Source organism: Leguminivora glycinivorella, chromosome 17 (genome assembly GCF_023078275.1).
Source record: "Leguminivora glycinivorella isolate SPB_JAAS2020 chromosome 17, LegGlyc_1.1, whole genome shotgun sequence".
In the NCBI taxonomy this organism is placed as follows: domain Eukaryota; kingdom Metazoa; phylum Arthropoda; class Insecta; order Lepidoptera; family Tortricidae; genus Leguminivora; species Leguminivora glycinivorella.
In genome coordinates this window covers 9,731,536-9,756,437 of record NC_062987.1, presented here as the reverse complement: position 1 = coordinate 9,756,437, position 24,902 = coordinate 9,731,536, and the positions used below count along the sequence as shown (strand labels likewise).

The 24,902-nt window shown below is 37.1% G+C and overlaps 1 protein-coding gene and 4 non-coding genes across 5 annotated transcripts in view; 4 read left to right on the top strand and 1 right to left on the bottom strand.

The window, feature by feature from the left end:
* LOC125235592 overlaps positions 1-23,051 on the bottom strand; it is a 34,658-nt gene extending 11,607 nt beyond the window's left edge. Inside the window, exons 1-2 of the mRNA XM_048142190.1 lie at positions 21,613-23,051; positions 21,328-21,475 (exon numbers count right to left, since the gene is read on the bottom strand). Coding sequence (XP_047998147.1) covers positions 21,328-21,475; positions 21,613-23,051 — 1,587 coding nt within the window. The remainder of the gene's footprint in view (positions 1-21,327; positions 21,476-21,612) is intronic.
* On the top strand, positions 4,182-4,254 carry Trnan-auu. The gene has a single exon. It is a non-coding gene; the product is annotated as a tRNA-Asn (tRNA).
* On the top strand, positions 19,140-19,212 carry Trnan-auu. Its single transcript has one exon. It is a non-coding gene; the product is annotated as a tRNA-Asn (tRNA).
* Trnan-auu lies at positions 19,429-19,501 on the top strand. Its single transcript has one exon. It is a non-coding gene; the product is annotated as a tRNA-Asn (tRNA).
* On the top strand, positions 19,726-19,798 carry Trnan-auu. The gene has a single exon. It is a non-coding gene; the product is annotated as a tRNA-Asn (tRNA).
* Positions 23,052-24,902: the final 1,851 nt, after the last annotated feature.

Below are 24,902 nucleotides of genomic sequence, written 5' to 3'. Positions count from 1 at the left end.
GGCAACTCCGCCAGCATCGTAGTTTCCATTCCAGAGGCGTGTACCTTCGGATTTATTTTTAAAAAAGGTTTAGATACAATTTTGAAATCTTATGTAAAACATTTTATCTTTAAATAAATAACGTATACATAGGGCTGTCATATTATTGAACGAAGCTAAATATTCATATACCAAAGGGATCGACTCCTTTCAACTGTTCTTAAATATCTTAGAAGAAGATTCAGGTAGATAGTTGCCGATCTTGTTGGGTTCATCTGGGGTGAGACTATATCGTGGTGTCGTAATAATGAGGAATAAAGGAAGAACCTGACGCATACAGTTGATAAAAATGCAACTACTGCAACCACCAGTATCCTGAAATATTTTCCGAGTTTCTATTTCTATATTTAAACTGCAGTATTGATCTAACGGAAACTGCTTAGCGGGGAGTTAGCTTAACTGAGTATCTAGCCATCGTTACTATAGCTTACGCTTCGTAAGCGAATCGTAGCTATACTCTGTCAAACAAGTCTGTCGGTAAATAAGAACAAAGAAAACTATATGCATCCTTTTCTTTAGGGTGCTAGAGAAAAGAATACCTAGAATTTTCTTAGTTCTTATTTACTGACAGACTTGTTTGACAGAGTATAGCTCTCCCTATCCCTCGTAGTGGTGTGACAGCGTCATACTGCATTTCGATCGACAGGTAGCGTCAACGATTGGAACTGTGGCTAGGCCGGCTGTTTGCTTAATGGAACAGCGTAGAAACTACCATTTAATTACTAATGCCGTGCCGTATTTGGGTTACATAGAGATAACATGACAGGGCTCTTACGGGTTCTATAATTATCGTAAGTAACATTATATGGTAGTTACTTACAACGTATGTAACAAGAGGCCTTATTCGAACCGCTCTTATGTCATAGACATTTCAAAATCAACTGTGATATTACCACACCATGTTGATTCTATCAAGTCTTGGTTCGATTCACTTTGGGTAGTGGTATTTCATACAACCAAAAAGAATCAATCGATAGAATAGTTAAACTAGAATCAACTTTGTTTTACAACTTTACTGGATCATACCTACTGGATTGTAACTCGGGATGTGTACCATTTTGGATTGGCATGTAAACGTGTATCGCTTATTTATATAAATATAAATAAAATATAAATATTATAGGACATCCTTACACAGATTGACTGAGACCCACAGTAAGCTCAAGAAGGCTTGTGTTGTGGGTACTCAGACAACGATATATATAATATATAAATACTTATATACATAGAAAACATCCATGACTCAGGAACAAATATCTATGCTCATCACACAAATAAATGCCCTTACAGGGATTCGAACCCGGGACCGCGGCGCAGCAGGCAGGGTCACTACCGACTGCGCCAGACCGGTCGTCAAAATTTATATATGTGTATTTACGGATACACGGATACAGATACGGATATGCAAAGCTCCAGACCTCACGACACAGGCTAAACCTAGTGTAAGGGCTATTGTTTGTTCTAAGAAGCTGTTGTATATTTCTGTAGTTTATTTTTCTATTATTACTACTTAAATATAAGGCTTAATGTAGTGTAAGTTTGGAAATAAATGTACTGTTTGTTTGTTTGTTGTTTACTAGACTCTTGTTTATGGGCTTGCGCAACAACTAAGCACAATCAGTACCGAATATTATAAAATTTTATAATTTCGCAGTTTGGGAACAAAGCACTAGCTGAAAAACAATATTTATAAATTTAATATATTTTCAATTAGTCAACAATGATCCCAAGTGTTTGGAGGCAGAAAACTTGGACTGTGTTTGAATTGAATTGAATTGATATTTCTTTTTTGCCATAGAAACGAATTAACAAATTAGCAAGTAGGTACAAAAACAAACAAAAAAATATTCACAAGCCAACATGCTAAAAACATATTTCACACGTCTCTATGGCAGATGACAACAATATGAAATGAAAAGTTAAGTAAAAATTAATGTAAAACTGGCGATGGCAACTACTTTCATAATGAATAAAGTGGATCTTATTTTTACCCAAAAAAAAATTACCTGTTAAATTAAAAAAATTGATCCAACATTGGAAAAACACGAATTAAAAGCTATAAAATGGCTTTAAACGACCCTTACTTTTAAATTTATGACAGACAGTTATTAACAGATTTTGTTAAAATTTACGTTCGGATTTTACCTTTACTTTAACCTACTTCCCGTCGCAAAACAGTTCTTTATTATATTAGAAACTTTTATTTTATTTTAATGCTCTTCAGTGTATTTCTGCGGTTTCGATCCTTCATTTCAAGCAAGTTTCAATGCGACTTTTCTCTGATGTTCCGATTGACAAAATGGCAATTAAACTTATCATAGAGGTTGTTTAATAACGAATGAAAATATTTTCTGCATTTCCAATACCAAGTACCTCGATAACTTTTTAATGAGCGATATCACTCGTTGGATATGTATATTCTTAAATAGTTATATAGAAATTGAACTTTATGATAGAAACTAGTACATTTTTAATTACCTTTTTTATAAAAAAATACGAGATGCCGTAGCGATATTATTTCATAGTGTTTATTGGAAACTAGCTTTTGCCCGCGGCTTCGCTCGCGTTAGAAAGAGACAAAAAGTAGCCTATGTCACTTTCCATCCCTTCAACTATATCCACTTAAAAAATCACGTCTATTCGTCGCTCCGTTTTGCCGTGAAAGACGGACAAACAAACAGACACACACACTTTCCCATTTATAATATTAGTATGGATAGTATGGATACCTATAGGCTTGTAGGTACATGAACAAGATCTAATATTAAGTTATTTTTCTTGTAGGTAGGTATTACCAAGGTATTACCTATATAATATTCTTTTATTTAGTTTACATGCACATATTTCCTCAAAGGTTGACTGGAAGAGATTAAGGGATAAGTCCGCCTACATTGTATATTACTGACTCTGTAACTGTGTCTCTTTTGTTTCCTTTATGTACAATAAAGCTTATACATACATACATACATATTTTACCATTTCAAAAAATAATTCAGTACGGAATGTCTCTTTGATAAGTAAAAATAAATTTTAGTTACTAAAATTTAATTTTATAACATATTACTCTATATACACCGTGTTTTTTTTTGTTTTCCGTTAAATTCTACACGTCGTTAGGTTCGTTATCAGGAACCACCCTGTATATCACTTTTAGTTAAATTTGCAACAAAAAAATTTTCATCGATTTCATACATAATAAATGAATTAAGTAACGTGAGAGACCCTGAAGAATAATATTCAAGTTAGTGTCAAGTGATTGACGGCACATGTCAAAACAAATAACATTAGGAAGTGGTAAAGGCTGTCACACACGTGTTCAGTAATTATTTTTATTTTTTTAATAACTCAATAACCGTAAGAGTTAAGACGCTAGTTTCTTAGAGAAATTAATTGTATTTTATCTAAGAACCTTCCTTTAAAGTTAACGGAATTCAATAAAAACAGGGTGTAGTTTCGTATTAATGGCCCTTTGAGCGCACTAGTGCGAGAAAGTAGCACCATAATAATGGGCTGTAAAAACTTACCAGCGTTGCGAAGTACACCGATTCCCGGAATCCGAATATGAATTGAATTATATTATCCACATGATTGCTGACACCCGAGACAAGCGCTCAAGCTTGTACAAGTGGCGTGATAATTTATATGAAATTGAAATTAATAAATATTGAGTAGTTTTTGAGTGTTAAGCTTCAAACGTCGTGTATTTGAAGTCCCCAATTCGCATTGGGCTAGCGTGGGGTCTATAAGCCCGGGCCCTCTCATGTATGAGAGGAGGTCTGTGGCCAGCAGTTGAACGCGTATAGGCTCAATTATTTACTTAGTTATTTATTTTAGCGTCAAACACGTGTTAAGTTGCACCATGGGACTGTAACCACGAAATCAAGTGAGGAAATGTTAGGTCTAAATTCTATTCTATTATATTCTTTACATGTAAGTTTTTTATCTTCACATACACAGTGTTGCTTTGCATACATGTATGTTTTTAACTTCTGATTAGCAGAAACGTCTGCAATCGATGCCACTAGGCTTAGAATAAATTTAAAAGTGTAAAATGCCGTTTAAGAAGTTTAACACTCTTACGGTAGATGTCGCTACGGGTCCCATTGACCTTAGTAGTGGAAAATTTCGCTGGCTTGGTTGAAGTCTTGGTGGCTCAGTTGGCAGAGCGCTGGAATATTGATCCAGAGGCCGTGAGTTCAAGTCTCACCCAAGGCAGACATTTTCCACTTTTAAATTTACATGTATGTTGTTATGTGTACTATGATTGTATCCTGGATTAGTTCTACGAATAATAATTTGTTAACATGCCTGTTTAAATAAACCCTATAATATTATACATCATAATTAGAATCTATATTATCCTTATATAGTAATTTAAATAATTAAATATTTCTAAAGATAAACACGCATGCACAATTATAATATATAATGTCACCAATAAATTGTCTTATTTTCCATATTGAAAAATGTAAACAACAATAAATTATCTTATTTTCCATATTGTGTGCTATTCAAAAGAAAATAACTGATATACTTATATTGGTTACCGGAAATCGAGTGATACTCGATTTCTCCAAAATAGTATTTATTGGAAATAAGTCCTTTTGAAGGGACGGTTTTCAAATAATGCCTCATAACCACAACATTTATTATTTACTGCCATTCATAAGAAACGCAAGAGGTAAATATAATTGACACAAGGCCGCGTTCCCCCGGCGATTCTGCTTACAAACCCCCTGACCGAATCATGTAGGTACCTACCACACATACGGGGTAGGGCCTGTCACACGAGCAAAAAATGAAACTGCAGCTTACAAGCTGAATACATTCTAACTAACTAGTTGCTGCTCAGTTTGAAGAATACATTTTTCAAAGTGAGCAGCATTAGTTCATCGACTTACCTACCTATATAAATAACTTGTAAGGGAAATTTTTGATGTTAAGGCTGATGTATGTAATTATGTGTGTTTTATGTTTAATTTAATGTGTAATTAATATTTTTGTGTAAATTTACTGAAATAAATGGACAATAATAGGTTATTGATCCATGTATTATACCTGCGACCCTGGGAAAATTTACTTGTATTTTAGTTTTTAACACACAAAGTTTATTTTATCACGTGATGTATAGCGAATTTTGTAATGTTAATAACGCGACAAGCAACGTCAACTAAACTTATGTGTACATTGAATGCAATATTTAATAATTTGCCACAGTTTCGTTTTCTTTTAACCCCTTATTTGCCAAGAGTGGCCCTGAAGCTTTAGTAGTTTCATGTGCTCTGCCTACCCCTTTATGGGATACAGGCGTGATTGTATGTATGTATGTATGTATTTAATAATTTGTATGGAAAAAGGGAAAACTAACTAAGGTACAGCGGGGCAAATCTCGACTGGGAGGCAACATGTTTACCATATCACGCCTACCATATATAACCGATGGACACTCTTTTAATAGCGCAAACATTTTAAAACATGAAAAAATGGACTAGTTACATTTGCCCCGCTGTCCGCTTTACCTTGTCTTATTTTCATATGTTATTGAACAAAATTTACATTGTTTGCAGAGTATAATGAATGTTTAATTTACTTTTTTTTTTTTTAATTATAAATGGGCTTACTCTTGACCACAGACTAGCCAAAGGCAAAGACGTGGCCTACGATGGAGTGAGCTCGCCCAGAAGATGTCTTGTCTCCCAGACTTCCTCGTGTCTCAGGCCCCACCCAGTATATATACACACGCATTGATTCTCTTTGCAATAAAGAAAACCTCGAGCTGACAAAGGCCCCGGCCTCATCACAGTTAAGTAATGAGGAAGAGGCAAGCTTCTTGATGTTCATAGAACAGCTTAGGGGCCGTATTCTGAAATCTTGTGCAATAATTAATTGGTGTAATTCAATATGGATACCAGTCTGTCTCTATCACACATTCTGACAGCAACCAGTATTTGTTTTTTTTTATATACCTTATTAATAAGTTATTAACGTAACAGATCCTTCACTATCCCGCAAAACGAAAAATAACTACGCTTTATTTAACTACCTAATACTAATAAGTTACTACGTAAAACTCAGAAGAATAGTAGGTACGTTCCACGCGACCACACAGGTGACGGTTCCCCTTGTTTTGGCATAATTTTACAATCGAGAATTCTTTTTGGCATAATCTATATTGGCATAATTCACCTTTCGCATAATCTGTTATGGCATAGTATAGTTATCTAGGCATATTTTTGTTTGTCCGAATATATTTCATGCATAAAGGTTATTCGCCGAATGGTTTTTATGCATAAATTATTTCTGCATAACATGGTTTAGTGGAAATTTACTACGCAGAATTTTTATCATAGGTAATACTACTATATTAATGTTGCAGTTCTAACCTAACCTAACCGAAATTCTTGACAAAATGTTTTATTTGTTGAGGTCGCAGTTCTAACCTAACCAAACCGACTCTCTTAACAGCATTTAGTATGGGTGGATATTCTGATTTTAAGAAATATGCCAAATACAATTATGCGAATTAATTTTATTCATAAAAACAATCGGCGTAAACAGAATTATGCGAACTTATTTTCGGACAATGTGTTATTCGTATTATTTTCGATTATGACAAATAAGTTTTCTGCCAAATTAACATTCGGCGAAAATCGATTATGCGAAGTCTGTTATGCGAAAATCGTTTCGGACAATTAAAGTTATGCCAAATAGAGGGAACCCCACAGGTGACACAGGCGAGCGCGTGGCGCTACTCGGCCACTTGTTACCTCGAGGCAACTGCTAGCGGGTAGGTAAGGTACTTAACGCGCTACTGCGAGCGAGTAGCGTAGGCGTCCTATATCTCAACGATAAGCCACCAGAGGATGGAGCTGCTTTTTTTTGGTATTTTTAAGGATTGTGTTAGAGGTTGGTTACATAAATAAATAAAAAAACAGATATTTCTGTTCTTTTTGTTAAAACTTTCCTAAATAACAAGGCGTTTTAAGAATGATGTTTGTATTATACCAATTTTTTTATAAATAAAACACAACATACGTTTTGTATTCAACAGAGTATTCGTAGCACCTCTTTCTTCTTTATGTTTTCTTATTTGTAACGTTTATTTTGTGTGTTAACGAATAAATGCATTCTATTCTATTCTATTTTATTTATATGAAAAAAAAATTGGATGTGATGAATAAATAACATAAATTTACAAAAATTATTTGTTATCTTTTCATAAAAAAAAACCAATAATATAAACTTGTATCATACTCTCCATTTTAAATTTGTATTCTCTCTCGCGCTTCTGTTTCCTCCGAACAGAATTTTAACGTAACAATATGACTGTACCTATGTAATTTCGTATAGCTTATATACTTTGCTCCAGGGCCTAAGGCGCCGTGTTCTCGCGAAGGCCCTTCTAATTTCACTCGAGCCAAGTCTGCAATTAGTGTAGGGCATTTCAAACCCATCTCGTCAGCCGACACCCGCTTTCAAGTAAATTTATAAACAGTAATTCAACTTCAAGAAAAGCAAGCTTGACCAGGAATGTAAGAGCAAATTGTCAAAAGGGCGCTGTTAATCTCCTGTATGTGGTGATAGTTCAATATATGAATATAATATGAAAAAAATGTTTAGATGAAATGCGCGGTGCCTAGTAATACATGGCGCGTACTCCTATAAGTATTTCTGGTGCCGTAGCCAAATGGCATTTCTGCGACGCGAAACGAAAACGAAACGCTGCGAAAGGTAAGTCTGGCTCTGTCGCGCCAATACGCAAGAGTGTTACCTAGTGATAGATACCTACAAAACAGATATTATCGTGAGCGTTTGTGCATTTGGTTACGTACCTGGCTTTACATGAATATATAGCTGCGTGCTAGCGCGAATTTGTTGCGTTCAGATGGTTTAACTTTCAATTCTTTAGCGCTGTTCCTATTTACGTCACGGTTGTTGCCCTCCATCGGACTACAAGTCAGTGAGCGTCTTAATATCTGTACAAGGTTAGCCATTTTAGCCAACCTCCTCATCCATTACCATCAAGCTATCGGTCGCGAGGTTGCAAAATGGCTCGTAGCGAAAACAAACAAACACCTGGCCCCGTAGCCGAATGGCATTTCTCCGACGCCAAACGAAAGCGATACGCCGCTGGCTCTGTCGCGCCAATACGCAAGCGCGATAGAGATAGATATCTACTAGCGCTTCGTTTCGTGAGCGTTTCGTGAGCGATTGTGCCATTCGGCTAGCCACCCTGATGCTCCACTGTTCCCAAATCGATGGCAGAAACGACCACCCCACGAAAGTGCGACTCGTGGGCATTAATGTTGCGGAATTACAACTGACGCTGAATCTATTAATTTTCTTGATATAATTATTTACATTTATAAAGTGATTTATTTTACCAAGGAAATAGAGTGGCAGTGAATACGAGGGCAGTACTGAAACAATGCATCTGCATCTGAACGTCACCTACATTCGGATGACTGTACCCGTGTATCCGCTTATATCAATCCAACAGGATTACAGGATGGATGCTATCAAAAGAAATTGATACTTACCTACGATTTTTCTGACGTCAATTTTTTTTTGTACGGGCAATCCAAATTGGAGTTCAAATTAGATGTCACTTTTGGGTTATGTGACTTGTCATTAAATGAAGTACTTTAATGTGTGTGCGATCACCAATCTGGTGCGACCTGGAGAAGGGACATATTACGGCGATGGGTAAGGCGAAACTAATAGCGCCACTTTCGGTATTTATTATTTATATCTTCTCAATTATTATCTTTTATCTTATCTTATCTTATACTAAAAATCGTACCTCAATTTTTTAGCGCCACCTATTAAATAATAACTACACTGATGATGCCTACAAATTTATTTTTTTCAAAATGCCTTAAATGTCACGACAATTCCTAAATATTTGAAAGCCTACTTCGATTATTCCTTTACTTTTCCTTTCTAAGTTTAAAGTACCTAACTGGTGCCCTCTACAGCTATAGGGAATTTGTTAACTAATTTCAAACGGCTCAAATCAGTTTTTAAAGAAAATATTTATAGTCAGAAGACTCAGAAGTTTGTTCTTTACAGGGTAGACTACTTCTAGGTATTAAACTTGAAAAGGTTGTGATCTTACTAAACCATAATTACTTGCAATGTTGGTACTTAGAATTATTGTATTTTCTATATTCAATATACAATAGTCTTTAAAAAATTCCATTTTGAATCTGTGCTGGCCACAGACACTGACAGTTGATTGTCAGCTTGACATTTTTCTCGGAGAATTCATAACCATATCTGGTAAACTATTTATTACTGTTTTCGACTCATTTTCTCTCCCTGGCCTCTGATTTTGCCTCCTTCTACGACTACCTTCGCTCTCGAACCCCGGACCGTGATTTTACTGGCTTAAAACGACGACCTTTGATTTTAAACCCTGGACCTGATTCTACTTGCATTAACGAAGACGTGTGCTTGCCCTGCTTGCTGCCGACGGCCTTTGCGTTGAACCCCGGACCTGATTACAATTTTTAAGCCCATTGAATTGGGAAAACGTGGATAGGTACTAGCGATTTTGTAAGAGCTAGTTCATCTAATTTGCCAAAATGTGGAACAGCGACAAACACAATGCCTGTGAAGAAGAAATTGATGAAAGATGCAGAGATATTTTGGACAGAGAATGTGTATCCCATTAATTTTGAAAAGTGCAACTACATGTTATTAGAGTGTAATAAACATAAATTTGTCTTGATCTATATTAACATTATTACTCATTTTAGCACCCATAAGTACGTTTTCACATTATTCGATCTAATACCAGATGTTGGACCGATATCCCATACATTACAGGCGTCGTCTTGGATTTTTTCCATTGAAATCCTTCCGACATCCGATATTGGATCGGGTAATGTGAAAACAGGCTAACTCCTAGTAGTGATTCATAAGCGCACCTGCCTACAGATGAGAACTAGAGAAGGACCTGTGCCCTAAACAAATAACTTTAGATTGTTGGTTTATTGTCTGCTTTAAGTAGTTAGTGCTCAAAAAGGAAATGAGTTTGCGGTGTGACGCCTACTGCTTTTCACATCACCCATTCAGAAAGGGTACTTTTCGGCCCTGTTAGGAGGGAATTAAGTGACACTTTTCTGTTCAATAACTTTGTCTGGCCTGTATAAAATATTAACGCCACGGAAAGTGTTTGCACATAAGTAATAATCAGTAATCAGTAATTCTTTATTGCTATCATAGGTACATAAGTTGGTACATTTCAGTAGGTATAGCACAGCTATGAACCCTGTAAGGGCACTGCAAATATAGTTCTTAATAACTAAAAATCTTAATACTTACAATCTTATAAATCTTAATACCTATATAATATTGCTATGAGAACATTTTTATGTTGTAACATATTTTAATATTATGTATAAAAAAATTGTGTTGATTAAGTGCATAATATTTTTACAACAGACCTGATACATATTTTAGTATTTTGCTTATATGATATGAAAAAAAAAAGTGTCAAATGGTAGCAATAGTAGATTGTGCAACAAGGGAGAAAAATGAGATATTTATCTTGAGTGTAGCAAGGTATTCTTAAATTTAATCCTGAGCGTAGTGAGGGATTCAAGTGTTAAGACACAAGGTGGAATTAAATTTGCTACACATATTAACATCAACTTTTAGGAAATTTATATATAATCATATGTTATATGAACATAAAAAATGGTATGTTATGTAACCATGTAAAAAAAATGTGTCCTTGAAGGGAAAAGTATCACTTTGGTCCCTAATAGCAAAGAGGAAAAGTGCCTCTTTGCACCCTCCTCGCAGTGCAGGGAAGAAAATAACCCTTTCTTTTCGAATCCCAGTCACTACACTCAGTATTCAATTACATATAGAATACTTCACTTTGTTCACAATTCAATTTATATCCTCGCTATAAATATGCAATTTTGCTCCCTCGTAACACAATCTACTATAGTGCTGTTAATCATGCTTTAACAGTATGGAGGGCCATAGAAGAATATGGAAAGCCATAGCCGACTGAATTTGATAGTAACTTGACAGTAACTCGACACACATGACACACACAAGTAAAATAAAACAACACAATAAAATAAATCAATTATATTTTATTATAGGACATTGCAAATTATAAAAAAAAATGTATTTTACCATATTTTTCCTATTGGTCTATCCAAAAAATACACATTTTATAAAATGCCACCGTGTCAGATATTTAAGGCTTTCTTTTTTATGATATTATTGCCAGCGTGTAACTGCATTTTAAGGTTGGTAAACAAGACACGGTATCTTACACTCAGGTGGTCTTCACAGCAAAATCGCACTCTGGTTGGGCAGTTCCTGCCAACCTATTGACACCAACTTTCCTTCAGCTCCTTTCTTAATATGAACAATTTTAAATCTGGGTTTTTCTGGTTGGTTTTAGAACAAGTTGGTATAAAGCATGTTTTGGGATCCTTATATCGTGTTTATGTACTTGCATTCATTATAACAAATAGTGTCCGGAACTTAAAAGCGATGATCGTCCTTATATCAAGCAAAATCAGAAGTCAGGGAGGCAAAACGGATCGTAAACAGTTCAGCAGGATCAGGTCCAGTGTTTAAAAGCAAACGTCTTCGTTAATGCAAGCAGAATCAGGTCCAGAGGTTAATATCAAAGGTCGTCGTTTTAAGCCAATTCTCCGTATCGATATAATGAAAAAGAATTTAGAAAATAAGAATCAAAAGAACATAGCTTTAACTGGATTTCAGCTACAGAAATAACCTATCAGACCATACTCCTACTATTTTCAATTTTCTGCGAAATATCAGTTGCATTGCTTCGCTTAAGATAATTGGATCTAAGTATTGGTTCTGATATTTGTATTATACGTTTAAAAGGAACCATAACAATGTTTCTATGCATTAGTTTTATCAAAAATATTTTATCATTTATCTTTATAAACGTATTTTTATAGACATTTTTAAGTACTGATAGTAAAGTTACCTACTGATAGCGTGATTATATTTTGAGAATGGAAGGATCAAGTAAAAGGGTAGACCTAGGCGAACTTTTCTCGATGAAATCGGGAAAATATGCTAAAAAGGCCATGTCAGAAGTAGATACCCGAAACCGACTAGCATGTATGAGGGACGTTATGTGAAAATAGTTTGTCAGGAATGTCAGGATCGTAGCAAAGCGAAATATCGTTTGTTGTATTATCTCGTTTTCTATTTCGATTATTTACCATGTTTCCTTGGAGTGTCTAAAATAGCAAAAGGGCAATGCGCTCGGACTAACCGCAATCTAAGTGAACTACCACAGTGGATTGTTGGCTAATGGACCGACCACAATAATGTTCAAAGGGGCTTAACGCAGCACTTACGCGGCAAATAGTTTGACAAAATCGCAATTTTCAAGCCGTGACACATATTCAAATATTTAATGAATCAACGGTTGTTTTCACGAATGGTTGGCCGGTGTAGCCGCCACAAGCACTCCTTCCCACATACATGTCTGCAGACGGACCTTCTAAATGGCCCGAAATATGTCGCAACAGTAGCGATATAATAACTTGAGTACAACCGTTGATACATTAAATAATTTTTATTCCCTTGTTTGCGCCGTGTCAAATTTGATTATTAAAAACGCGACCCCGATATTTAAAACAATAGAATAAAATTCACACGCACTTTTGAGGCTTGCGAGGAGTAACATAAATGCAAATACTATTAAGCGTTTTGCGAGCAGTCGGTCTATCCGGTTCTTCCTACGAATGTATGTCGGTCATATTAAAAGCGAATAAAGCTATAGATGCATGTAAACGAGAGTACAGAGTGAACCTCTTTTATTATAGTACTCGTATTTATATTGCAGGTAATATACATTGATTTATTACTTTTATTTTCATACTCCGAGACCATGCCTGGCCCCGTAGCCGAATGGCATTTCTACGACGCGAAACGAAAACGAAACGCCGCGAAAGTAGTCTAGCTCTGTCGCGCCAATACGCAAGAGCGATAGAGATAGATATCTACGAGCATTTCATTTCGTGAGCGTTTGTGCCATTCGGCTACGCAGGGGACAATGTACGACGTATTATTAAGCAATAATATAATTTATTGAAATTAATTTCCATAGAGTACCTAGTCTGTTCATATTCTTTGATGAATACTTTTGCATGTTAAATTGTATCTTGTTATTTAATGCATGTTAATTATAAGATGTAATCGCTCTTCTGAGTTCTGTTAGCTTGTGTTTAATTTTTCTTATAGATGCATGTAAACGAGAGTACAGAGTGAACCTCTTTTATTATAGTACTCGTATTTATATTGCAGGTAATATACATTGATTTATTACTTTTATTTTCATACTCCGAGACCATGCCTGGCCCCGTAGCCGAATGGCATTTCTACGACGCGAAACGAAAACGAAACTCCGCGAAAGTAGTCTAGCTCTGTCGCGCCAATACGCAAGAGCGATAGAGATAGATATCTACGAGCATTTCATTTCGTGAGCGTTTGTGCCATTCGGCTACCCCCTGCGTAGTCGTACAATGTACGACGTATTATTGAGCAATAATATAATTTATTGAAATTAATTTCCATAGAGTACCTAGTCTGTTCATATTCTTTGATGAATACTTTTGCATGTTAAATTGTATCTTGTTATTTAATGCATGTTAATTATAAGATGTAATGTTTTGAAAAGAAGTTGCCCGCCGAGTTTCTTGCCGGTCCCATAGTGGATACCCCCCTCCCAACTGAGGGGGGACTGAAATCTTCTCGAGGCTGAGGCGTAGGGTTAGAGCCGGCGTAGCTTTATTTGACGTTCATATGCGCATTGTAATATGCCTACTTGAAAAATAAATATTTCATTTTCATTTTCAATGCCGCCCTTAAATCGACGGATATAATTTTAAAATGTACTCTGCATTATGTACGAACCCGCGACGGCGACGCGATGCGATGCGATGCGACGAAATCAAACCTTCGCTTTCTATGGACGTGTCTTAGGTGGGCGACGGACACGCGACGGCGATGCGACGCGACGAACTAGCGATGAACATGCGAATGTTAAGTGACGCGATGCAATCAAACCGCTGTCTTCATATGGGAGTATCTTGCGTAAGCGACGGCCCGCGCGAAAATTCGCTCGATGGTGGCCGTCGCATCGCATCGCGTCGCCGTCGCGGGCACGTCGCTCACGCAAAACACCGCGTATATTAACTAATAATATCTGTGTGACCACACATTCAACCATGTAGGCACTTATGGTGAATAGGTATATTAATAGATGGGGCGCTGACCTGCGGTGAGTGTGGTCGTACCGTACTGTATCCACTTCAAACGTAGGCGTCAGCCACCTGAGACCTCACGGCTGTCGCTCTTACTAATCAGTAGGGCTAAGATGGACGGCTGTCTATCATATTTTGTCACCATGTCTGTCATGTTAACAAGTGTGTAAGTGCGAAAGTGACGCATTATATGACAGGTGACAAAAACATGACCATGATACGGCTACAGTACAAACCGAGTTGTCAAAGCCGAAACCGACAGGGGCATGCTATGATGATTATATTCATAAGATTTTTGATAATAAAAGCACCACTATTGTGCCTTATTTGTGCCACCATTGTGGCAGCGTGTATGGCCTTAAACTAGGCACAACTAACCTTTTAGGGCACAAATCAATGTTACTTCACTGTCGTAGTATCTGGAGCAGCCCAACTGAGGAAACATCTTCACGCAATGAAATACTACTTTCTTATAATTCAGTATTTTACTAAAAAAATAGGAAAAAGTTTTACTTAGTCTGATACTTTTTAACCCGTTTATATTCGATTGGAAGGTAAATTGATAGGTACCTAACCATCCAATACTCACATTATGTCATATTATTTTTATTTTATGTATAATCAATCATCTTTTAAATTGGTCAATAATCACACGTTAATTTCAAGCAAAAATACACAACTAAATATACGTGTTAGCACCGACTGACAAGCACGATATCTATTCGCGGATTTTCTAGATTTCGATTATCGTGGATTTCCGCAAAGTAACGAATACTTCCATCAATTATTTTATTATAATCGTAATCTTACCTAAGAAGTAATAAAATTGTTATAATGCCATCATAAAATACAAGTATCATTCATTTAAAACAATATGCCAAGAACAAAAAAAGTAATTTCTCTTCTTTATTGTTACAGATGCTGTTTCAGACAATACATTTGAGAGAAGACGGGTACTTGATGATATTTTTTATGCAAAATGTAAGTAATATACTTGGCTTTATGTTTATTTATATGTTAATTAATATAGTTAAGAAACGTAGCTTGTACTTAAACCTAATATAACATATGTACTTAGTCTGATTTCTGAAACTGTACTTAGTACCTAATCAACTGTATTTTTATTTATATAAAATTATTTATTGAATACAGGAAATTGTGTGGATAAATTACTTTAAATGGTAGGTGCTTAACTAATAACCTGCAAAATGAAAGTCTGTTGTTATGTTCCATACCAATGATTAAGAAGAAGTGTGACATAAATTATAAAGGTCGGAGTTGATTATTAGTACATTACGATACAAGTGCGTAAAAAAGGAAGTTCGAAACGAGTGGCGATAAATTAAAACACGACCGAAGGGAGTGTTTTAAATCGACACGAGTTACGAATTACCTTTCCGCACGTGTATCGTACGACGTTTTTCAGTACAGATGAGCCTCCGAAGTTTCAACCTGGCATATAATGAACCACTTCTCGCACTAGTGTGTAAAAAAAACACCATCTGTACTGAAATATGTAGTTATTTGTTATACAAGGGGGCAAAGTTGTATTTTAACGCCGAGTGTGCAATTGAAAAACGAGCATGTGGAAGGATTCTATAGTTGAACCACGAGCGAAGCGAGTGGTTCGAGAATAGAATCCTGAACTTGCGAGTTTTTTAACACACGAGAAGTAAAATACATTTGCACCCGAGTAAAACACAACTTTTCCCCTCACTACAGCGAGGAAACTTGCGTTTATCACTGCTTCCAGGAAGTTCCACCAGGTGAATTCTTTATTACTAGATTCACCTCCTTTTATAAATTTTAAAGCAGTTGATTAGACTATAAAAATTATTTATCCACTAGTGGATAAAATGCGTTTTTACCCGCAGGTATTAAAGGACAAAACACGTCGAGCTTAGGGGAAAAATATATTATTGGTGACTGTAATCCACGTGGTATATTGTAATTTGTTACTTTTTATGGCTTTCCCGTTTTTGCTATGTATTATAATAATCGATAGTAATCTCTACATAGAATTACAATTTATACCTACTCGATCCACTGGTTTAGTTTAGACACTTGTAAAATTACCGAAAATAATGTTGAACTTTATTATAAAACGCGGTAGTTGTCGTTTCCGTAAATAAGTATTATTATATGTACAGTATGTTACCACCTCCCGGGCATTTATTAAAACCAATTATAATACAGTCAATTAGCAACCATTTGCGCATATAAGCAAATCATGGTTATTTAAATGACTCATTATCATAGTTATTTGTCTACTTGTATGAGAGTTCTCTCATAATTTTTTCGAGTAATGTACGAGAATTTCGAAAATATTTTGCAACTTCCAAACCAAGTAATTGTCACTCCAGCCGGCCTAGCCGAATTGACAATCCTTGACGCTAGTCGCTGATCGAAACGCAGTCTGTCTCTGTCGCGCCAATACGGAACAGCGATAGAGATAGTTCTCTAGCTACGATAACGATATTATCGTAAGCGTTTGTGCATCTGGCTACGTAGATACAGTGCGTACCCTGTGCATCGTCTTAGTATATATACATCGGGTATTAGTATATATACATGGTGATCGTGAGCAATGCGAGAGATTTTAACCACCCATTTGTGAGGCCAAAAGAAAGATTTTTTTTTTTAAACAGACGAGGAAATTTTGGCAAAAAATAATTTGCATTTTTTTTTATTATTTTGGAATGTATTTTGACATAAAAATTAAATGTCATTCCTAAAACTACCACTTAAAATGAGTTTTGACGTTTTTTTTCTAAAAACCTCATTTTTGAAAGGTTTTACGTCTTCAAGTCAAGAGTGAATAGGCTATTACTGAACCAGTGAGCTACAACCTCGGCCTTGTCGTCACTTTCCATCAGGTGCGACTAAGGTCAATCACTGGCCAGTTTATAATAAAAAAATAACTTTTGGACATCTTTCAAAGAGGATAGTGAGACTATTCTCCATAATGGCATCAACGTCGTTAAAAAAGCCTTTTGTACTGATAAAAATGAGATTTTTTTTTAATTCGTAATATCTCTGAAACTAGGCGAAATCTAGAAAAGTGTATAGTGTGTTAGTCTTAAAATGGGATCAGGAATATGCTTAAAATCTCTCGCAATGCTCACGAGCACCGTGTATGTATGGAGAAATATCGTTGCTAGGACGTTGTAGCTCGAGCGCAAGCACTACACAAAGTACACAAACAAGCAAACTCACTTGGCGGTGAAAGTACCGTCGCATTGAGCTGTATACGAGGCATATTCTGAGTATTAGAAACTTTTCTTTTAGAATTATCAGATTTTTTTATGGGCATGATCTTGCGATGTTAGAGAAGTGATATTTCCGTGACAAAGACTATGCTAGTATGCATGCATAAAATGATACCCTTTTCCGTATTATATAGACTCCTATTTACCTATATCGACATCAATATTTAATTATAAATACCCTAAAACGATGCTAGACTATGTACTTAAACAAACAGTTCCGACTCATAAATATAAGTTATGGTTCAAAATTTCGGACGCTTTTCTGAGCCTTGACAATCGTACAACCCGGCAACTTTCAAATCTAGGGTGAACTGGCCCCGCAGCCGAATGGCATTTCTCCGACGCCAAACGAAAGCGATACGCCGCTGGCTCTGTCGCGCCAATACGCAAGCGCGATAGAGATAGATATCTACTAGCGCTTCGTTTCGTGAGCGTTTCGTGAGCGATTGTGCCATTCGGCTAGCCACCCAGGCATCTTCTGGCCGAGCTTATTCCATCGTAGGCCACGTCTTTGCCTTTGGCTAGTCTGTGGCCAAGAGTAAGCCAATTTATTATTTAAAAAAAAAAACAGAACAGACCCCCGTGACATCAAATATTATTAAAGTCAAATATCAATAACATTAAAATAAGTGTTAATAATCCATACGTTTAAATATAAAACTATAGATTTTCCTTTTTTATTGTGGAACGTACCACTTTTAGATGGTAAAGCATTGCTTTTAATTGGTAACGCATTGGACCGGCAATCCAAAGGATGTGGGTTCCAGTCCCACGGTGGTGGCCAGAGTCGATCACTGTTGATTTTTTCTTTGCGATTGATGTCTGCATTTATAATTTGCGATATTAAAATTAGTATTTCAAAATATTATACCTACCTTGTCTCGTATACAACGTGTTTTTATTGATACCCGTTAACTTTAAGGGAAGGTTCTTAAGGTGAATTACAATTAATGTCTCTAAGAAACTAGTGTCTTAAACTCTTACTGTTACTAATGAGTTGTTCAAAAAGTAAATTATATTACTTGACACTAACTTGAATGTTATGTTAAGGGTCTCTCATACTGATTAATTAATTTACAATGTATAAAAACGAAAAAAAAAAGTTTTTTTTCGAATTTTACAAAAAGTGATATACCGGGTGCTTCCTGATCATGAACCTAACAGCGTGTAGAATTTAACGGAAAACAAAAATAAAAGACGGTGTTTAATATAAACCTACTCGGTATGAATAACTTTATTTTATTTGGCCTATCATTTTCGTTTCTAATCTACCTACTTGTAATAAAATGTCAATCACTATAAACTTAATAAAATACATATAGGCTTAGAATAAATTTAAAAGTGGAAAATTTCTGCCTTGGGTGAGACTTGAACTCACGGCCACTGGATCAATATTCCAGCGCTCTGCCAACTGAGCCACCAAGATTTCAACCAAGCCAGCGAAATTTTCCACTACTAAGGTCAATGGGACCCGTAGCGACATCTACCGTAAGAGTGTTAAACTTCTTAAACGGCAACCGGAGTTCCAAGTCATATTGGAAATTCACCTGTCTTGGTGGCTCAGTTGGCAGAGCGCTGGAATATTGATCCAGAGGCCGTGAGTTCAAGTCTCACCCAAGGCAGACATTTTCCACTTTTAAATTTATTCTAAGCCTAGTGGCATCGATTGCAGACGTTTCACCAGTTACGATGCGCTAACCATGCTAAATTTTAACTGGTGAATTTCCAATATGACTTGGAACTCCGGTTGCCGTTTAAGAAGTTTAACACTCTTACGGTAGATGTCGCTATGGGTCCCATTGACCTTAGTAGTGGAAAATTTCGCTGGCTTGGTTGAAGTCTTGGTGGCTCAGTTGGCAGAGCGCTGGAATATTGATCCAGAGGCCGTGAGTTCAAGTCTCACCCAAGGCAGACATTTTCCACATTTAAATTTATTCTAAGCCTAGTGGCATCGATTGCAGACGTTTCTGCTAATCAGAAGTTAAAATTTAGCATGGTTAGCGCATCGTAACTGGTGAATTTCCAATATGACTTGGAACTCCGGTTGCCGTTTAAGAAGTTTAACACTCTTACGGTAGATGTCGCTACGGGTCCCATTGACCTTAGTAGTGGAAAATTTCGCTGGCTTGGTTGAAGTCTTGGTGGCTCAGTTGGCAGAGCGCTGGAATATTGATCCAGAGGCCGTGAGTTCAAGTCTCACCCAAGGCAGACATTTTCCACTTTTAAATTTATTCTAAGCCTAGTGGCATCGATTGCAGACGTTTCTGCTAATCAGAAGTTAAAAATACATATAAGTGAACTTATTTATTTTATAAACTAAGTACATGCTATGCACTCTCAAAGTTTAAATGCACTTCTAAACTTTAAATACAAGCTAGTTCGTGGTTGTAATAACCAGCTGGGTGACAGAGGTAAGTTTATAAGTACGGAGTACTTACTGTTGCACGTGTCTCAAACTTTGTGGGTCCTATGACGTTATTGCATATTAAAATAGGTATAGTTTTAACGAGAGAATATTAAAAGTTGTTCATGTCACACACAAGGTATAACATGTTTTACTGCCGGCTCATTTTGCGATGTGCATATGTCTATTCCGAGCAACATTTGATATGGGACTAATGAAATAAAACAAAATCAAACTATTTTACTTGAAAAATTTATTAACTAATTACAATCGTATGAAATAACCTGACGATGACCATATATATGAAAATGTTATAAAATAATGTTTGATGATTTTGCGACCGCAGAATACCTACTAAATGGTACCTGATATATTTACTCGTATATGTAATCTTAACACGAGACATGTCCGGTGAACGGAAAAGGGACGCAATAAAAATAAAACATATGTCCTTCTCCCATAAAATATAACAGATACCATTTACGATGGGGATCTGGTGTAGCCGAAACGACTTACATCCATCAGTATGTAGTGGCACATAGGTCTGTTTAACTACAGCCATTGGCGACTACCTTCCGGCAATCTAAGCCTAACGTTTCACTTATCGTCCATTAGCAGGATCTGATCATTGTTTTATAAAAAAAACAACGGAAAAAATAGCTCTTTAATGGGCCAGATTTTATTTTTTAAATGAAGAAAAATTTCACAATAATTTAATCAACAGAGGTAGGTATTTAATCTGTCTGTCCCTATACCTACACATACTTTAAATTAAAAACGTATTTTGAGCGATGCGTTAAAATAATTCATTCAGAACTTCGTACTTACGTACAAATACATATTTTATTGACGAAAAACAAACTACAACAATATTTAACTTAAAAATAACTCACATAAATAAAAACCAAATAACTTAAAAATCCACATGGGAAAGTGTGTGTGTCTGTTTGTTTGTCCGTCTTTCACGGCAAAACGCAGCGACGAATTGTCGTGATTTTTTAAGTGGAGATACTTGAAGGGACAGAGAGTGCCATGGACTACTTTTTGTCTCTTTCTAACGTGAGTGAAGCCGGGCAAAAGCTAGTAAACTTATATAATTAAAACTAAAGCCTAATTTCAAAATATGAATAATGAACTCATCTGAATCCAACAAATCCGCAACTAAATAGTTTTGGACGGCAATGTGTTCATTACATTCGCAGTGGTTGCCGGTTGTATTGTATTGTATTGTAGAACGGGCGATTTTCCGCAACTCGACGTCTAGCGCCTATTTTGCGTGATAAGAGGGAGGGGTTGGCTAGTCCTGCCATCCCAACTCCTCGAGAAATCCTACCAGACCCTTGATGTTGAGTAGGACCTCGGGGAGGTCTCTCGGAGATCCGAGATATTTTGCCCTGTATGGAGCCACCCCGCTGCACTCCAGCACCACGTGAGCAGCTGTTTCCTCTGTCACCCTCGGCACAGGGGACTGTCCGTAGCACCTGTTATGAAAAGATGTTTGTTAAATAGTCCATGACCTGTTATGACACTGGTTACCATTCTCAGACGGACCTTCCCTAGTTGAAGGAGCGTTCTTGTGAGTTTTCCACTGATGCTGGGCATGGCCATTTTCGCTTGCCTGCATCCAGTCTGGTTTAGCCAGTGTGCTGTGTGTAGTTTCCCTGTATATGATAGTAGCATTGAGCGTACCTTGCTGAATGGTATCGGGAGAATTGGTTCTGGGCCAATGGCCCCCGCACTCGACCCCTGCCTGGCTAGCTCGTCTGCAGCATCATTACCTCGGGATCCGCTGTGTCCCTTGATCCATTGTAGGATGATCTCGTTTTTATGACTTACCTCCATTAGTCGTTTATGGCATTCGTGTATGAGTTTGGATGTAATTAAATGGCTCCTTAAAGCCATAAGGACTGCTCTACTGTCAGAGAGTATGCGGATGGAGGATCCTACTACCTTCCTTGCAGTTATGGCAGCTGCCGCGTTAATGATGCCCATGCACTCAGCTTGGAAGACCGAGTTGTGAGCTCCTAGCGGAGTGGTAATCGACATGTTCAGGTCTTCTGAGAAGGTCCCAGAGCCCGACCCGTTGTCCGTTTTCGACCCATCTGTGAAGATTCTAAGCTCCTTGGGATTGAGCCCTTCGTAGTTGTCGTCCTCGTATAATTGTATCTTGTACCTTTTATCGAAGATGACATGTTTTTGAATTCGATCCGTACCTGACCTGAGGATTGGGAATTCGTCGTATACTTTTTCCAGGCATTTTGTGTGAAGAACTCCTGTGTTAGACCAGATGTTGAGTGTATTTAACCTTACCGCTGATAAGCTTGCTTCCTGCTGTATGTGCAGGTATAGCGGTGGAAGGCCCAACATGACCTCCATGGCTGCCGTCGGAGTAGACTTCGTGCAGCCAGTGGTGGCCGCACATGCGAGCCTTTGGAGTCTTTGTAGTTTGTCTCGCACGTTGCCTAGGTTTGTTCTTGGCCACCAGACCAGAGCACCGTAGCAGAGCATTGGCCGGACTATCGTCTTGTAGAGCCAGAGGGTGATTTTCGGGTTGAGTCCCCATCTCTTACCGATCATCCTTCTGCATTGCCAGAAGACGACTGCCGCCTTGTCTATTCGTTTGTTGATGTGGTTGTTCCAGCTGAGTTTGCTGTCGAGGGTTAGACCTAAGTACTTTACCTCTTCTGTTAGATTTAGCTCAGCTTGGAAAAGTTTTGGTTTGGTAAAGTTGCCAAGAGACCTTTTGTTAGTAAACATTACCATTTCTGTTTTAGTGGGGTTGACTGATAGGTCGAATTCTCGGCACCAGCGTTCCACAATTCGAAGCGCTGACTGAGTGAGATCGCAGACTGTACTGGCAAATTTACTTGATATTAAGATCGTCAGATCGTCTGCGTAACCTATTGTATAGAAGCGTTCCTCGTTCAGTTTGGTTATGAGGTTGTTGACCACTAGGTTCCATAGCAGCGGTGACAGGACTCCCCCTTGAGGGCATCCCCTGACCGCCTTTACTGCCTGTGGCTCCCCAGCATACCTTATAGTCCTTTTGTTTAGCATGTTCATGATCCACTGAATGACCGGTTGCCGGTTGTGTCAGTCCGTAATTACAGTTGTTGGATCTAATTAAACGGCGTTCGCTTTATTTCAACTTGGATCTGATTCTGCAGCCGTGTTAAACATGTTTTTAGGGTTCCGTATCTCAAAACTGAATCCTTACCTATAGTATCACGGTCTGGCGTTACTTAAAATTAATTTGTTTTCCTTTGTAAATCCGTACTAAATAAAATAATTCAAAACATTTTTCTTAATTTGCAAAAATAACTTTTTTAGTTAAAAATGAAGATCGATAGGAAATAGTACATTTCGATACAAGTACGAAAAAGAGGAAGTTCGAAACGAGTGGCGATAAATTAAAACACGACCGAAGGGAGTATTTTAAATCGACACGAGTTACGAATTCCCTTTTCGCACGTGTATCGAACGACGTTTTTCAGTACAGATGGACCTTCGAAGTTTCGACCTGCCATATAATGAACCACTTCTCGCACTAGTGCGTAAAAAAACACCATCTGTACTGAAAAAGTCTTATAAGTACTAGAACGTGGATTAGCGGTTTTTTTCATTTTAAATGCTACTGCACCGATAGCATGGTCGCGCGATAAATAAATGATAAAACATCTGGCCGCCCCTTTCTCACTATTTGTAAGTGCTTGCCTTGTTGTAAATTTTCATCGTATTTTGAGACAGCACACATACATCATCAGTTATGTTATCTTGGCACCTCATGCACTTGCAGAAGGTGCCTGATGACGTGATGGCACTAATATCATGCATTTTGAAACATGGATCAGCGGGTAAGGTACAGCGAGCAAATCTCGACTGGGGGGCAATTGTAACTGATCCATTTCTTCCATTATTACACTATGATGTTGACTTCTACATGTATCCATTGATCACGCCTACCATATATAACCGGTGGGCACTCTATTTAATAATGCAAACATTGTAAAACATGAAAAAAAACGTGCCAGTTACATTTGCCCCTCAGTCGAGATTTGCCCCGCTGTACCTTATCAAAAAAAAAAGATAAATGGCCACTCAAACCTGAACGTTAAACTTAGAGGTGGAAAATTAACACTCCATTTTTGGGTAGTAGTGTAATTAAAACGATATCAAATGATTAAAACACAATCAGCCACCTTGTCCTTAAATGGGAGATAGAAGATAGCATTCGAGTACTGATATAATTTGAATTTACGTGTCACCTTCAGAACCTTGCGGTGACCCTTAAGGCGGTACACGGCTGTTTCTGGCGCTTAAATGATTGATAGCAGAAACTCTTAATTTGTTTGATGAAAATTAATATACGTGTGCAAGAATGGCTGAAATTAGGAAAATGGAGTTAGAGAAATAACTTCATATGCTTCGTCATCTTTGGGCGTGTTTTATTGTGTTTCGAGCCTTTATTTACTTTAGCGCCATCATTGCCGGGATGGATTTCAGACAATTTTTGGGAGATGTAGTTATACACACATTGAAATCAAAAGATTTGAACCACGTTTTTCTGAGGCCATAGGAAGGAAAAATGTTATAGAAATGCAAGATTGCATTTGCATTGCGATTTTTATTAAATGTACTTTTACATTCAATTCAAAGTAAATTTTGTTCGTAAAAGTTGCATACATTTTTTTTATATTAAAACCGTATACGTCAAATGAATGTCAAACGTTATACATAATAAGGATATGACTACGAGTACAATTGATCTAGCGATTAAAATTTCCATACCTATTAAAATTGAAAGAATCGGACATAAAGTTTTTTTTTTATTGTTTTATCAACATTACAATTTACTGTGGGAAAGAGCGTTATAACATTTCGGCGTCGGGCGAAATTAGGTATTTTACC